General features: G+C 43.5%; 1 protein-coding gene across 3 annotated transcripts in view; it reads left to right on the forward strand.

Moving 5' to 3' along the window:
• The window catches only part of GART (phosphoribosylglycinamide formyltransferase, phosphoribosylglycinamide synthetase, phosphoribosylaminoimidazole synthetase), a 58,516-nt gene extending 45,638 nt beyond the window's left edge, over positions 1–12,878 (forward strand). For 2 of the 3 annotated variants that reach the window (XM_075854568.1, XM_075854567.1), the window contains exons 12-22: positions 3,195–3,289; positions 3,858–3,967; positions 4,265–4,463; positions 7,728–7,979; positions 8,223–8,375; positions 8,921–9,124; positions 9,932–10,081; positions 10,393–10,523; positions 11,558–11,699; positions 11,931–12,046; positions 12,303–12,878. In XM_075854568.1, the coding sequence (XP_075710683.1) occupies positions 3,195–3,289; positions 3,858–3,967; positions 4,265–4,463; positions 7,728–7,979; positions 8,223–8,375; positions 8,921–9,124; positions 9,932–10,081; positions 10,393–10,523; positions 11,558–11,699; positions 11,931–12,046; positions 12,303–12,506 (1,756 nt within the window). In that variant the 3' untranslated portion in view covers positions 12,507–12,878. Of the gene's footprint in view, positions 1–3,194; positions 3,290–3,857; positions 3,968–4,264; positions 4,464–7,727; positions 7,980–8,222; positions 8,376–8,920; positions 9,125–9,931; positions 10,082–10,392; positions 10,524–11,557; positions 11,700–11,930; positions 12,047–12,302 lie in introns of those variants that run through there. The other variant, XM_075854569.1, reaches the window with a different exon arrangement.
• The last annotated feature ends 2,702 nt before the right edge of the window (positions 12,879–15,580 follow it).

Below are 15,580 nucleotides of genomic sequence, written 5' to 3' on the forward strand. Positions count from 1 at the left end.
TGCTGATGCTGAACCACTATGGGCCAACTCCCTCTCCAGAGACGTTTTTGATCTCCAATGTCAAACAGTTCATGATGGGCATCTTGGTTCTCCTTGTCGACCAAGGACTCACTGCCACGTCATCTTCCCGTGACAAAACAGGTCAGATTTGTATGGTTTCCTCCACGCTCTGTATCACCTGCTTCATCAGTTTCCCCTTCATGTTCCTCTGTTTCTTCCCCCTCACCGGGAGCCGTTGTCTGAAGGTGAGCTCTTGGACTTAACTGAGCTGGATGAGGAGCAATTTTCCAATCTGTACTTTGGTGGACAGTCTCCTCTCTGCGGTCGGAGACACTTTACATATTACAGATGAGTCAGTCACCTTCCGTCTGACCTCACAAGCCCTTCCCCCTACCACTCGGAGCTGGAAATGGTAGTCTCCAAAGAATGGAAACATCCTGATAAATACACCAGTGCTCTCGCCTGGATCTCATGTATCCAGTCTCAGAAGATATTTCTATGTGCGAAGTCTCCAATGGTGGATCATCCGGTCTCCCATATGGCCAAGACCACTACGCTCCCTATTGTAGGTTCCACTCCCTTCGCGGGCCTATGGACTGCCGCACTGACTTTCTCCAAAGCGCCCTCTAATATTTGCTTCTGCATGGGTCAACAGAGCCTGTACTAAATGGCTTTATCAACTCTGCAATGGCCTCCTCTCGGGAACATCATCTGAAGATCTAGTGAATCTTTCTCTGGAGCTTTCAGAATCTACCAAGTTTCTCTGGATGCGCATCCTCTTCCCTAGTTGCCAGACAGCATGGCTAAAGTGCTGATCCATGACACTGCTTCTAAGCGCTCCCTGACGGCTCTTCCTTTTGTTGGCTCCCTTCTCTCTGGAGCCTGCCTGGATGAGATCATCTCAGAAGCCACAGGTGGAAAGAGCACTCGTCTGCCTCCAAATTAAGGCTGGTCATGCTACGAACACCAGGCAACTAGGACTTAGTTTTCCTCCCTTTCGCAGATCCCTCGGACTACGAGCATCCGTTGGCAGTCCCATCGGCTGTCAGGTGGGGGTCAGACTTCTGCTCTTCAAGAATATCTGTGACTTTCTCACATTTTGAGCTCCTGTGTGCGATAAGTAGTCGGGTACAAGATCAAGTTTATATGCCTTCCACTAGACAGCTTCTTCCAGCCCGCACCCCCCTCCGTCACCTACCAGGGCAGCGGCCTTTTTTTTAAGCAATAGACTTTTTCTTGGGTCAAGGAGTTATAGTTCCCCTTTTCTTCAGACCAGGAATTCTGCGGGTTCTACTCAAATATTTTCGTTGTCGCCAATAAGGACCGTTCAGTCTGTCCCATCCTTAAGCGGGCTGAATACCTTCTAAGGTCTGTCGTTTCTGCCTGGACTCCCTCCAGCCAGTGGTCGCCTTCATGGAACACAGGTGCTTCCTATTGAACGTAGACATCAAGGATGCGTACCTACGAGTCCCCATTTGTCAGTCTCCCCATGGTATCCTGCGCTTTGCGCTTTTTTTTCCTCACCGCTACTAGTTTGTCACTTCTGTTCGGCCAGTTCACATTCCTGGGCTCGACAACTGGGTTGCGGGTTAGATCATTAGTGAGCATATCAACCCAGAGGAGTGGGCCTTTCATCCCGAAATGTTCAAACAAATCTGTTTCAGGTGTGGCACACTGGTTGGATGTTTGATGGCATCTCGACACCGTTCCCGTTGTTGTTGCCAAATCTCGGGATCCCTAGGCATATCTTTTCCGCCTGATTTTTCCAAGCTCCTCTGGAGGATCAGGACAGAGGGGATTCCAACCATTCTGGGCGTTGTTTGTACACCAACGTGGTGGCTCTACTAGCCAACGCTCCCTGGCACTTGCCTCTTCAGCACGATCTGTTCTCTCAAGTATGCTTTCCTTGCTCGCAACACTTTGCAACCATCTGTGGAGAAGATGATTATGTCCTTTTTCTGTCGGTTCCTATCCATGTGGACTGCTTTGGGATGTCCCATGGTCTGTGTTCCCTCAAGAGACCAATAAAAAAAAAAACAGGATTTTTTGAGTACCCACCGTAAAATCCTTTTCTTATCCAATCCATTTGGGGCCACCTTCTCCCCTTTTTTTTTTTTTTTTTCTTTTTTTTATTGTTTTGTTTAGTTCTTAAGGTTGTGCGTCGTGCATGGATTCCCTCTATACTTCTGATGTTATTGTTCTATTGCTTTGTGTTCTGCTTCTCCTATTGCTTCTTTACAGACTGACTAGCTCAGTGCCTGAAGGAGGGGTATATAATGTAGGATTCAACACTTATTTTTTTATATTTTTATTTTTTTTATTCTTAGTGTCACGCCTCCTAGTGGCAACTGTATATACCCATGGTCTGTGTCCCCCAATGGACTGGACCAGGAAAAGGCTCTTACAGTGAATACTCAAAAAAATAAAAATAAATAATCCTGTTTTTCAGGCTGCACTCACTAATATTAAACTTGTTCCTATTAATATATTTGGAGAACCTGGCTTCCATGGATACGTTATTAATTGTGTATATGAAAGAAAAAAATTCTGATTTTAGTAGGATGCGTTATGGTCCGAGTGCCTTGGTACCCTCCCATGTCACTGTTGAATTTGGACTTAAGATTTGAAAGTAAAGGGAAACAATAATGTATGGTAGTACGGCATACATTGTAGTTTTTAAAGGGGTTGTCCGAAAGTTTTTGAAATCCAACAAAAACAATTGTATTTTTTTTCCAGTGCCGATGCTCCACTGGTCCTCGATAGTCTTTTTTGTTTATTTTACTGGAGGGATGCCATGCTATACATCCACATGACCGCCGCATAACCGCTCAGGCCAGTAGTGATTGGCCGTCAATGTTTGATAGGTGGGGTTCCAGGGGTTGAACCAATCATCAGAACCCCCACCTATCATTGGGCGACAGATCTCACTGGGGTGACGCTGTCCCAATTATACATGCGGCTGTACCTGGTACTGCAGCTTGGCCTCATTCTAGCACACTGCAGCCTTTTCATTCTGCTGATCGGCGGTGGTCCCCGGTTTCGGACCACACTAATCAAACATTGATGGCCTGTTCTAAGAATAGGCCATCAATGTTTTCGTTTCGGAAGTCCGTTTTTAGTCGTTGTATAATTCTATAGGATAATATACAGTTACAACATATATATTTTTTGTTTTGTGCTTCATATTCTTACAGACATCTGACCTACAAGGACAGTGGTGTGGATATTGAAGCTGGAAATGCCCTAGTGCGGAAAATTAAACCTTTTGCGGCAGCCACTGCTAGACCAGGTATATTTAGTCAAATGAACAGTGACCCAGGAGAGTCCATTATAACCAATCCACAGGAAACTGAATTATTAGGAGCAAATGTTGAGCAAAAATCGATTACAGCAGCTTATTTTGAGGAACCATCAACATTTTTGTCTATGAAATAAGCACTGGGGGGGGGGGTATACAGCGTCACTGAACCGTGATGGGGTTACTACTTTTCATGGCATAAATTGCTGTAGATGGGCGATTTCTGCCCATGTAAAATATGTTCACGAGTCCTGTCCCTATAGATCTATAAAATGAAAACTCCTAACATTGTGGAAAAGACCTATACACTCCCCTTTGTTTTATTTCATAGGGGAAATAGTTTTGAAACCAATCCCCAGAACCTGTAAAAAATAAATAATAAGTTGGAATTCCTCCTCCTCCTCCCTCCATCCATTATTCACTAGGCGGCTGTGGCGTTTTGTCGATAGTGACGTTCAGGCTTGTTGCCTCCCCCATTTCATTCGTTTTGCAGGTCTATATTATAGAATGTGTATAAATAAGTTGTGTGAGTATATTGTAATTTAAGTTCTTCCAACAGGTTGTAATGCCGAGCTCGGAGGTTTTGCTGGCTTGTTTGACCTTAAAGCTGCCGGATTTGTAGACCCGATACTGGTATCTGGCACAGACGGTGTAGGAACGAAGCTAAAGGTAAATCTTCGTAAGATTTAAGAAAAGACTTTTGTAAAGTGCCTTATAATGTGTCATGACAAAGGAACCATAAAAGCGTATAATTATAGATCATGTGTACATCGCAGTACTGTTCAGATATTGGCCTCTGGCTCCATTATATCAATGTTTTCCGACCTATGGCTCTGCATACTACACCTCCCAGCATGCCCACAACCTATGGTGCCTCATGGTATCTTCAGGACTATGCTTTGTACTATACGTGATTAGTTGAAACTGGAAATTGTCCAGATCTACAAAGTCCTCTTTTCTCCATAGATTGCTGAAGCTTGTAACAAGCATGACACCATCGGTCAGGATCTGGTGGCTATGTGTGTCAATGACATCTTGGCACAGGGAGCTGAGCCGCTGTTTTTCCTGGACTACTTTGGCTGTGGGGCCTTGGACGTGTCGGTGGCTGAATCAGTGGTCTCTGGTATAGCCAAAGCCTGTCAGCTGGCCGGATGTGCCCTTCTAGGTATAACATTTTATGTTCATCACCTGACCACCACAGAGATTTTTATAAGATGCAGTTCTGTAAACATTTATGGGAATAGGGTTGCACGATGCATCGAAACTTCAATACTGTTTCGATGCCGTGCAGCCTCAAATGGTTCGATATCGTTATTTCATGTATTTCCATACTAAGCTGTGCGGCCGCACAGCTCAGCATTGTAACACATGAATGTATGAGAGCGGGGCTGCGGTTGTGTAATATAGCCATTGCCCCGCTCCTGAGTCAAGACAAGTGCGCGCACGGTCCGCATGATGTGATGCGGCCGGCACTGAAGACCGAACATGGCGGACGCACTGCAAAACACCCCCATGTTCCGTCTTCAGCGCCTGAACCGCCGCTCATTAGTGCTTCACCGGCCGCATCACCTCATGCTGACTGTGCGCGTGCGCATATATTGTCAGCAGCGGGGCAATGACTGTATTACACAGCCGCAGTACCCGTTGTAATGGCGGAGATCAGAGAAACCTCTCAGCTCTGCCGTTATTCCCCTGAATGCTGTGATCAAAGTGAACCGCAACATTCAAGGGGAAAATGAGTAGGGGGGGGGGGGGGATGCCCCTTCAATCGCGTCACAGGGAATACCTGTGACGCAATTGAGCGACATACCATATATGGGTGGACAGCCCAGGGTCCATTGAAGGACCCCAGGGCTGTTTTACCATATTTCCTGTTAGGGCATACTTGGCTATCCGTACACAGGCTAATGTACTGGCATATAGATATATGCCAGTACATTCAGGTTTAAAAATAAAGTAAAAAGATAAAGTAATGTTAAATTAAAAAAACACATACACCTTTTTTACAATAAAAAAATTAAAAAGTCTCAATACATAAAATATACACACATTTGGTATTGGCGCGGCCGTAAGAACCTGCACAACATTTTATTTATTTTTTTTCCGTCATTTATGATGTGTATGCTGTAAAAAAAAATTGAAATCAAAACTGCTTTCACTTATTGTGAGACACGAGGTGTGATGAATTTAACCTGCATGTGCCTCACATTAATAGTAATTAACTGAATCATGTACCTTACATTAACCCATTATGACTGAGAAACATGATGGGGTTAATGACTATTAATGTGAGGCACATTCAAAATTCATCATCACACCTCGCGCCACACATCAGAAAATGGAAGAACTTATTTTTTTTTCTATTATTGTTGGCAAAGTATAGTTTTGGTATCGAAATCGCAAATACTACACGAAGTATCGGCATCGAAGCCCAAATTCCGGTATCGTGAGATCCCTATAATGGGAATGCTCTTAATTTGTACATATCTCTAATTTCTACACAATTTAGTCAGGTCTAGGAGAACTCCTCCAGTGCCAGCAATGACACGTTGTAAGGCCAGGTGCACCTCCTGTAGGCAGATAAGAACTCCCCATAATTCATAGCAATATACCGTCCCTCCTCTCTAATAATAATACATTTTGTTCCCTACCCTCCTCTCCCCCAGTAGGCACACCTCCTCCATAACCTTCCCAGTAGTCACAGCAGATAACCGGGTTTTGGCAACAGTCAAAGCTGCCCTCACATTACTTTCCCAGCAGGACCTCCTTGCCACCTTCTCAGTATACACATTCGTCCTCACCACACGACAGGGACTTCTCTCACTTCTTAAATAATCAAACCAGCCCCTCCTCATGTTCCCCAGTAATAACCGCTCCCCACCACACTAGTCTAGTCACAACAAGCCCCTCTACCACTTTTTCATTAGCCCCCTTCCCAGTATTCACAGCAGGTGCCTCGTTTTTACACAGTAGTACAGCGAGATCTCTCCACCCCTTATTTACTCGCCTCATGACCCTCCTGCAATGCACCCTTTGGTGGGAAGCTATATACAGAAGCCTATTGCACCACATACCACTCCCCTCAAGACTAGTGGGAGTGGCTATTATTATTTAAAGCACCTGCTCACTCGCCTTCATCAGCGTTTCAGACCTGGCTGTGTCCATTTGTAAGTATGGCCTTTTTCGGTGTTTTTGAATAAATGTCCTTGTTTTTATCTGTTTTGTCTGTACATCAGGAGCTTTTCGCTCCAGTTAGGGACTCGCAAGTCTGGGGATCCTTGTCGTGGATTGCGAGCTTGCGTCCTTTTGGCCAAAATGATCACTAATACCCCAGGTATTTTTCATTATTACTTATATTCGCTTCTTTTGGACACAGCCAGGTCTTTGATGCTGGGAGAGCATGGTGTGTTGTTGTTTGGCCTAGCAAGCAGGGTAGCCCGCTCTATGAATTATCAAGGCGTCACAAATAGGCTTCTACCTGGCTAGTCACGTTGCGCCTCATGACTTACACACTATTCCTCCATGTTTCACACACTTGCATCCCATTATTCATTTATTTTTTAGGCACTTCACTCATTACTGCCCCCTATATTTCACTCACATTATTACACTTGCACATACACTATTCATTTATTATTTCTTACTACACATCCCATGCACCACATACCACTCCCCTCAAGACTAGTGGGAGTGGCTATTATTATTTAAAGCACCTGCTCACTCGCCTTCATCAGCGTTTCAGACCTGGCTGTGTCCATTTGTAAGTATGGCCTTTTTCGGTGTTTTTGAATAAATGTCCTTGTTTTTATCTGTTTTGTTTTTAGAAGCCTATTGCCGTCTGCCATATATAGCTTTCTTTATAAGTCTTTCTAGCAGAGCGCAATGCAGAAGGAGCGCACAGCGTGATCGTTATCTGTGCGCCCTCTTCCTGGCAGGAGCTTGTTTGATGGCTCCTGCCAGGAAACATGAAGCTGGATGGGATCAGTGACGGCATCCAGCGCCATGCTTTTGGCACCGTGTGAAAGCCCTTAGCAACTGAATGTAAAAGGGGCAGGAGGCAAGACCCGGGTCTGTGGCAACTGAGTTTTCTCCCACCCTGCTCTATGGTTTGTGAACTTGACATATTTCTATTGGAGGAGTTTGTTCGTACACTCCACCATAAGAAAGAATGATACCGAGCTACGTTCTCAAAAGTAATAACATATCAAGACGATCGACATGTATTCGTATTAGAAATGTGGACTGTGTGACTATATATCATACTTAATACAACAAAATTCCAATAGTCCACAAGTCCTACGGAGTTGGTAGGAGAGCACTGTCGGATCTCTAGATGTTCATCCTAATTCTTTTGTACTGGAATTCTTGATGGTTGAGGATTCATTGGTGCTCTATTGCTATTATATTTATTTTTTATTTTTTTTGTCAGGGGGTGAAACGGCAGAGATGCCAGGTATGTATGCCCCCGGGGAGTATGACCTGGCCGGCTTTGCTGTAGGTGCAGTAGAGCGAGGCTGCATGCTGCCACTTCTGGAGAAGATCACTGCAGGAGACTTGGTTATCGGCGTCTCTTCTTCTGGTGTTCACAGCAATGGCTTCAGCTTAGTTAGGAAGATCCTTGAGAAGTCTACTCTGGAATTGTCATCTCCAGCACCCCCCGGATGTGGGAATGGGACAATCGGTGAGAACTTTTTGAATTCTTCATTATTTTTGATACCTTTAACCATTTTGTCCTGATTTGAGAATTATACGAGATGTTCTCAGGAATCGCATGCAGTCCATGTGCTCCTAATCGTTGTACAGTGTTGCCTTCTGCTCAATGAACCTACAAGGAATCCATCGAGAAGCACAAAATCGTTAATCGTGAAGTTATTTTCGTCTTGTACTTATTCCTGTGGTTTTCTACATTTTGCTTTTCTTACAGGGGAACTTTTATTGGCACCTACCAAGATCTACTGCAAAACGCTCCTGCCTATCCTTAAATCCGGCCACGTGAAGTCATATGCTCACATCACTGGGGGTGGTCTGCTGGAGAATATTCCCAGGGTCCTGCCCTCATCACTTGGAGTCACTTTAGGTAATATATGTATACGTGTGTATTATTTTTGTAAGTACACAGCTGATTGGTTATAGCAGTGATTGTTCTGTGTTAATGGATATTCCATCTTAAGGAAATTCGGTCAATCGACCCGACCCGAGTCACTTTCTTAAAAATTCTACTGTGACCATCTCCGTCTATTAATACTTTTGGTCATAGACCTTTCACATGACTATTTTAAATTCTTTACGCTATTCTTATTTTTACTTGGCTTGGCAGACGCCATAGAATCGAGCAGGAGAAATCCAACTTCTTTTTAAAGGGGTATTCTGCTGATAGACATGGCATATCCCATAGACTGTAATTGAGAGAGCAGTGCACATACTCAACCTGTTCTCTTCTTTTGCTCCCTTTCTTGTCCGCCACTGGCCAATTTGAATTGCCAAACAGGGGTCACGAGGCTGAGACCCTCACCCATGACACCTTTTATTATATATTCTATGGATATGCCATAAATGTCTGTGGTAGGAATTGTCCTTTTTTAATCTATTGACTCAAGACGAAAAAAAATATTATTTTTTTAGATGCCCTTTGCTGGAAGATTCCAGGAATATTCTCGTGGCTACAGAAAGAGGGTGGCCTATCCGAGGAGGAGATGAGCCGCACATTTAACTGTGGTATCGGAGCTGTACTAGTTGTCGGGAGGATGTTTGCAGAGGACGTCGTAAAGGAAATCCAGGCCATAGACGATGCTTGGCTCATCGGAGAAGTAACCCGGTGCCAAACAGGTCAGACTACCCACAAATACTGAGACTTCTCACCAACTGCTGGTCTGGGCACTATGTGATGGAGCACCACTTACATGTACCCACAGTCATTTTGCTTCAATATCTATGTGGTTGGTACTTGATAAACCTTTTTTTCTCACTGGTGGTTTTGGCCCTTGTTGTTGCCATAGGGAAAATTCGCTCCCCATGTATTGACTTCCTAGTGAGCTTGTGGTGGGCTTGTACTTGTACACCGCACCTGAGCAGAGCTGCAGTATAAAGCAAGTGGGATAGTCATGCAGGTGTGGTCAGCAGAGGACAGGAGCAGTTTATAGCAGCCTGTATACTGTCAATGCTCACTAATCACAGCTACTTACAGCTCCTGGAGAATGAGTTAAAATTCCCCATGGGGTTATTACTTGTAAAGAACACAAATCCGCTAATCGTTATGATATTAGGAAATTGCCTATTGCGCCAGAGGGGGAGTTTTACTTTTTTGTAAAGGGGATGTTCAGGACTAGAAAAACACTGCTGTTTTCTTCCAGAAATGGCACCACACCTGTCCATGGATTGTGTCTCGTATTTAATCTCTATTTAAGTGAATTGGGCTGAGCTGTAATACTACACACAACCTGTGGACAGGTGTGGCGCTGTTTTTGAAGGCTAGTAGCCATGTTTTTCTTATGTACAGCCCCTTTAATTTTATCCTTCAGGATAAGTACAAGTAGTTCAGTCAATGAATGATAAATTCTTTTGTGCCCGGTAGGCATGGTTGTAACAAACACTTGCTGTAAGTGACCACCTTATCGAACTGATACCTTTCTGCAGGCTCCAAAAGTGTGAACATTAAGAATCTGACTGCAGCTCTGAACAGGACGGAGCCACAACCACAAAGATATTTATCTACATCGGTCTGTGATGGAAAGCGTCCTGCTGTAGAGGGGAAAGTGAGAGTGGCGGTTCTTATTTCTGGGACAGGTAAGCACTTCGTTTGTCTGAACCTGTTCATGATTTTCTGTTGGGGTTTTACCACATGAAAGTTGAGTTACATTTTAAGTTGCATTACGTACCTTGTACTCCTCCTGAGTTATTGCCTGCATTATGCTCCAGAGCTGCATTCACAATTTTGCTGTTTGGTATTGGAAACAGTCAGCAAGCTTGTCATCAGACACCCCCCTTATAGCTTATCTGATCTTCTATTATGCAGTAAGTTTGTTTTTCCTAGTTGATTACTTTTACTTTACTGCCTTGAAGTTTTTATCTTGTATTTGTTACCTTCTCCATCCTAGGTACAAATCTCGATGCATTAATAAAAAGCACCAAGTCTCCTGGCAGCGCTGCCTACATCGGCCTGGTAATCTCCAACAAAGCTGAAGTGGGAGGCCTGCAGAAAGCTGAGGCCGCTGGTATCCCAACCAAGGTGATTTTATTGTAATTTCTTGTTTTCGGAATCCTAACTTGAAATCTGAAATAGCATTTTTATAGTGACAAGTGAGAGCAGGAGGAAAGATCCCAGCCTGTTGCTGTCATCTCTACCCCTGTACAGCCTCCGGTAACCCCAGGGGGTCCAATACAGGAACTTATCAGACCCCCAATGATCGCTGATATGTGCTCCTGAATTGTCACATTTTAGGGGGAATTATTTATTTTTTATTACTACACGGGTGCAAAGATGAACGCACTTATTCAACCCCTGTGCTTAATCAGATTATTTTTTGGGATGTTTACTGAAATCCAAAATTTCTTTCATCCAGATCTTTTCAGTTCTAGTAAATCTGTGAAGATCTGGGCTTATAGACATTAGTGACACGTATGAACGCCTTCGGAGGCTCTGCTCGGGTCAGACTTTTAGCCACAAACATGGATTTTTATGCATCTTTTACAAAATATTGCGCTTTGATGCAAAATTGCACGAAGGCGCCCATGGTTTTAAAGTGCAGGTGTCCACTTTCAGAAAATATATGGGTATGGGGGGGGGGGGGTGGGGTGGTCCAATACTATTTTTTATTTTTATCATTTAGGTTTCATTTGTGTATGGGTAAATTGTCCCGAAACCCCTGGCAGTGTAGGGTAATGTATTGAATCTCCTAGGAGTTTTTCGTGTTTTTTTTAAAACACACACGCACACACGCACACACACGCACACACACACACACACACACGCACACACACACACACACACACACACACACACACACACGTATAGAGGATCAGTGCTACATGGATCACAATACTTGTGTATGAGGCCTAAAGCTGGTCGTTCAGCTTGTCTAGAATTGATCGTACAATGAGGCCGCACGTAGACTATTTGTTGCACACGATTATCTTTTCATTTGAATGTAAAAGCCACATGCAAGCAAATTAAATTTTTTTTTTTTTGCACAACGCCCCTATTTTTGTGTGCAGGTCAGCGTGTTAACAGATCGTTTGCCAACTTGCTCTTTCCCATTCCAGGTGATTGACCACAGACCGTACAGCAGTCGTGAGGAGTTTGATAACGCTGTGGACAAAGTTCTTGAGGAGTTCTCCGTCGAGTTTGTATGTCTGGCCGGCTTTATGCGAATTTTATCTGGTCCCTTTGTCCGGAAGTGGAATGGTAAGTGCGAACGTTTTTAGATTTAGTGTATAGCATAAAATAATACTAATATAAAATATACTATTACAATTGGACTTGGAGAAAGTGACACTATTGCTCATAGCAGCCAATCAGAGTCTGTTTCATGTTTCCAGTCTCATAGAAAAGGAATGTAGACGTTTGGCTGCTATGAGCAACAAGGACAATATCCTATACTGTAGGTCAATGACGTTCTTTTACTTTTCTTGGCAGGAAAGATTCTCAATATCCATCCATCCCTCCTGCCATCTTTTAAAGGAGCACACGCGCATAAGCTGGTGTTGGAAGCCGGAGTGAGAGTCACCGGTTGTACTGTGCATTTTGTGGCTGTAAGTTCATTGAATAGCTTTAATCTGGAAAATCGTGTAATTTGGCCTGAAAATTCCGCTTTTTCCCGGAGGTCAGGTGTCGCCACCAAAGTTATACTTACCTGGTCTCCGGAGGTCCACCTTGGTCGTTGTGCAGGCCACCAGCTCTCGGGCAGCGGATATACAGGAGACTATTATAAGATTTGGTTCTGTCCTAGTGTCCAGAATAATTTCAGAATTTTTTTTTTCTTTTTTAATGCTCAAATGTTTATTGTAGGAGGAGGTTGATGCCGGAGCTATTGTCTATCAAGAAGCGGTGCCTGTCGAATTTGGAGATACTATGGACACCTTATCTGAAAGGGTCAAGAAAGCCGAACACCGAGCCTTTCCTGCCGCTTTACAGCTTGTGGCAAGTGGAGCAGCAAAACTGGGCGAAGATGGCAAAATCTGCTGGAAAAAAAGCCTGCCATGCAGTAACTAGTCTCATAATGTCTGTCATAGAAGTGAGTTCTCTCTAAAGCATCAGGTCATGCAACGTTCCTGCCACAACACGCTGTCTGACCGTTAACGGGATAGCAAGACTGATCATTGTTGGACCCGTGCCAATGGCCGGCTTCAAAACTACCATTCGTTTTTTTTTTTTTCCCCCCCATGCACTGACGAAAAACTCCATGATAGCACAAGTATTGGAAATGATCATTTAGAAATCATTGTAAGACTTTCTGCAGGATTGTACTCATGATTTGCCCAACGGGGACCAGGGAATGACCCTTTTCATTGTTTAAGGGCTGTGGAGCTGCTCATGATCAACGTGTTAACCTGGCTAAGAAGAGTTAAAATTCCCAAAATTCAACTTTGTCCGTTTCTTTTTGTTTTGGTCAGGGTCTCCGCTATCCTCCTATTTTTTTCTTTATGTAAACTGGTCTCTCTTTCTTCTTAAAGAGACCATGTCACCTCTGAAAATCCGTAAAAAGCTTAAGTCGCTGATACAGAATTTGCAGATTTTATCTTTCTACTCCCTCGCAATCCCCCCGATGTAAGCCCGCAAACGGGCCGTGCGCTGCATGCTGACACATAGAGGTCTACTATGCCCGGTGATAAAATGCAGAGGACTCCTAGGACTCCTCAGTATGCAGCGCACGGCCCATTCGCGGGCTTACAGCGGGTGGGAAAGCAAGTGACTAGAAAGGTAAAATTTGCAGATTCTGAATCAGCGTCTTGTAAGCTATGTACAGATTACTGTCGTTTAGGGGGGTTTGAAGGTGATTCCCTTTTAACTGCAGTGCCACTTTAGGAGGTTCCTCACGGAGGCAGTATAGAATGGCTCACCGGGTGCTTAAGGCTCTATGATATGAGACCATAGAGACTCCATGTGCCGCCGTACAGACTCCATGTATGCGGCTTTACCATGTGCATAGACCCGAAGTATTTAGTATCTTGTGATATGTGTCTGATACATTTGGGAAGAACCCATTGGTGGGGTCTGTGATCTCGGACCACCACTGTTTTCTATAAAAGAGCTGTATAGAGTGATCAAGCCTCTTTGGCTCGTCTCAGTCAATGGTCCTTTGCTCAGAATATTGGCAGATTCAGCAATCTCTGTGCAGTGCCAAAGGGGTTTGAGTGCTTTGTAGATCACATCCATTCGGGATATCCGTGATAGTCCGACATGACGCTCTGATCTTCTCACATGATACCATGACTTATCAATTTATATCTGGATTTCCCCTTTACACAACATATCTGGAGAGATATATTGCGGTGATCAAATTATTTTTACCATGGAAAGTTGATCTGATTGTAACACGTCAGTACGATATGCGAATATTTGCATTGCACCAATGTTTTTTAGTATTTTTGATACATTGGGTCTACATATAATACAGGTTTTCTGTGTTCTATGACATTGTTTTTGCCTTTTGATATTCATATTCTAAAGTATTAAAAAAAGGTTTCGGATAAGATATAGATGTATGTGTGGTTATAGTTATTGCATTAACCCCTTAATGACCAGCCTATTTTGGACCTTAATGACCAAGCTATTTTTTTACGTTTTTCAATCGTCGCATTCCAAGAGCTCTAACCTTCTTATTTTTGCGTCTACATAGCTGTATAAGGTCTTGTTTTTTTGCGGGACAAGTTGTATTTTTTAATACCACCATTTTGAGGTACATATTATTTATTGATTAACTTTTATTAACTTTTTTTGGGGGGGGGGGGAATAGAAAAAAATCTGAAATTTCGCCACTCTTTTTTGCGTCCTAAATCTACGCCGTTTACCGTGTGGTATAAATAACACTAACTTTATTCAGCGGGTTGTTACGATTGCAACGATACCAAATTTGTGTAGTTTTTGTATGTTTTACTACTATTACACAGTAAAAACGCTTTTTTTTTCTAAATGATTTTGTTTTTGTGTCTCCATATTTGAAGAGCCGTAACGTTTTTGTTTTTTCACCGATGCGGTTGTATGAGGGCTTTTTTTTTGCGGGAAGACTTGTAGTTTTTATTGGTACCATTTTGGAGTAGATGCGACTTTTTGATCACTTTTTATTAAATTTTTTTAAGTCCGGATTCACAGAAAACAGCAATTTTTCCATAGTTTTTTTATTTTTTTTACGGCGTTCACCGTGCGGGTTGAATAATGTAATAGATTTATAGTCGGGGTCGTTACGGATGCGGCGATACCAAATATGTGTAACTTTTTAACTTTTATTTTGGTTTTTTAATAGTAAAGGAGTTTGTAAGGGGAAAAGCTGGGTTTTTCATTTTTTTCACTTTTTTTTTTTTAAATTAACTTTATTAAACTTTTTTTTCACTTTTTTACTAGTCCCATTAGGGGACTATAATATGCGATTCTGCGATCGCATTTATAATACACTGCAATACTTTTGTATTGCAGTGTATTACTGCCTGTCCGTTCAACACGGACAGGCATCTGCTAGGCCATGCCTGCGGCATGATCTAGCAGGCATTCACTCCAGGCAGCCTGGGGGCCTTTATTAGACCCCCGGCTGCCATTAGAGACACAGACACTCGGCGATCGTATTGCCGGGTGTCGGTGGGGGAGAGAGGGAGCTCCCTCCCTCTCTCCAAAACCACTCAGATGCGGTGCTCGCTATTGAGCACCGTATCTGAGGGGTTAAACGTGTGAGATCGATACTAATATCGATCTCACCCGGCAGAGCAGGGACGCTCCCAGCCCTCAGCTGCCTCTAGCAGCTGAGAGCAGGGAGATTTGACAGCTCCCTGCTCTGTAAACTTATTCCGATGCCGCGATGTAAAAAGTCTATGGCATCGAAATAAGGCCCGTTAGTGACCGACGTAGAAACACGATGGGCCGGTCACTAACTGGTTAATGGGGTCTCCTAGAGCGGAAAGATTTACAGAATAGTAGGGCTGGTGCTACACTGAACCCGCTCCACCCGCTCTATTAGGTTTGAGTCAGAGGAGTGGAGGCTGGTAGGAAAGTGTAAGCACCTAGATAGAATAGAACTATAGAACTAGTGGGTACCAAGAGATGCTTTAAACTCTGGCTCCACGGTGAATTAATTA

The sequence above is a fragment of the Rhinoderma darwinii genome, chromosome 2 (genome assembly GCF_050947455.1).
Source record: "Rhinoderma darwinii isolate aRhiDar2 chromosome 2, aRhiDar2.hap1, whole genome shotgun sequence".
Lineage (NCBI taxonomy): Eukaryota > Metazoa > Chordata > Amphibia > Anura > Rhinodermatidae > Rhinoderma > Rhinoderma darwinii.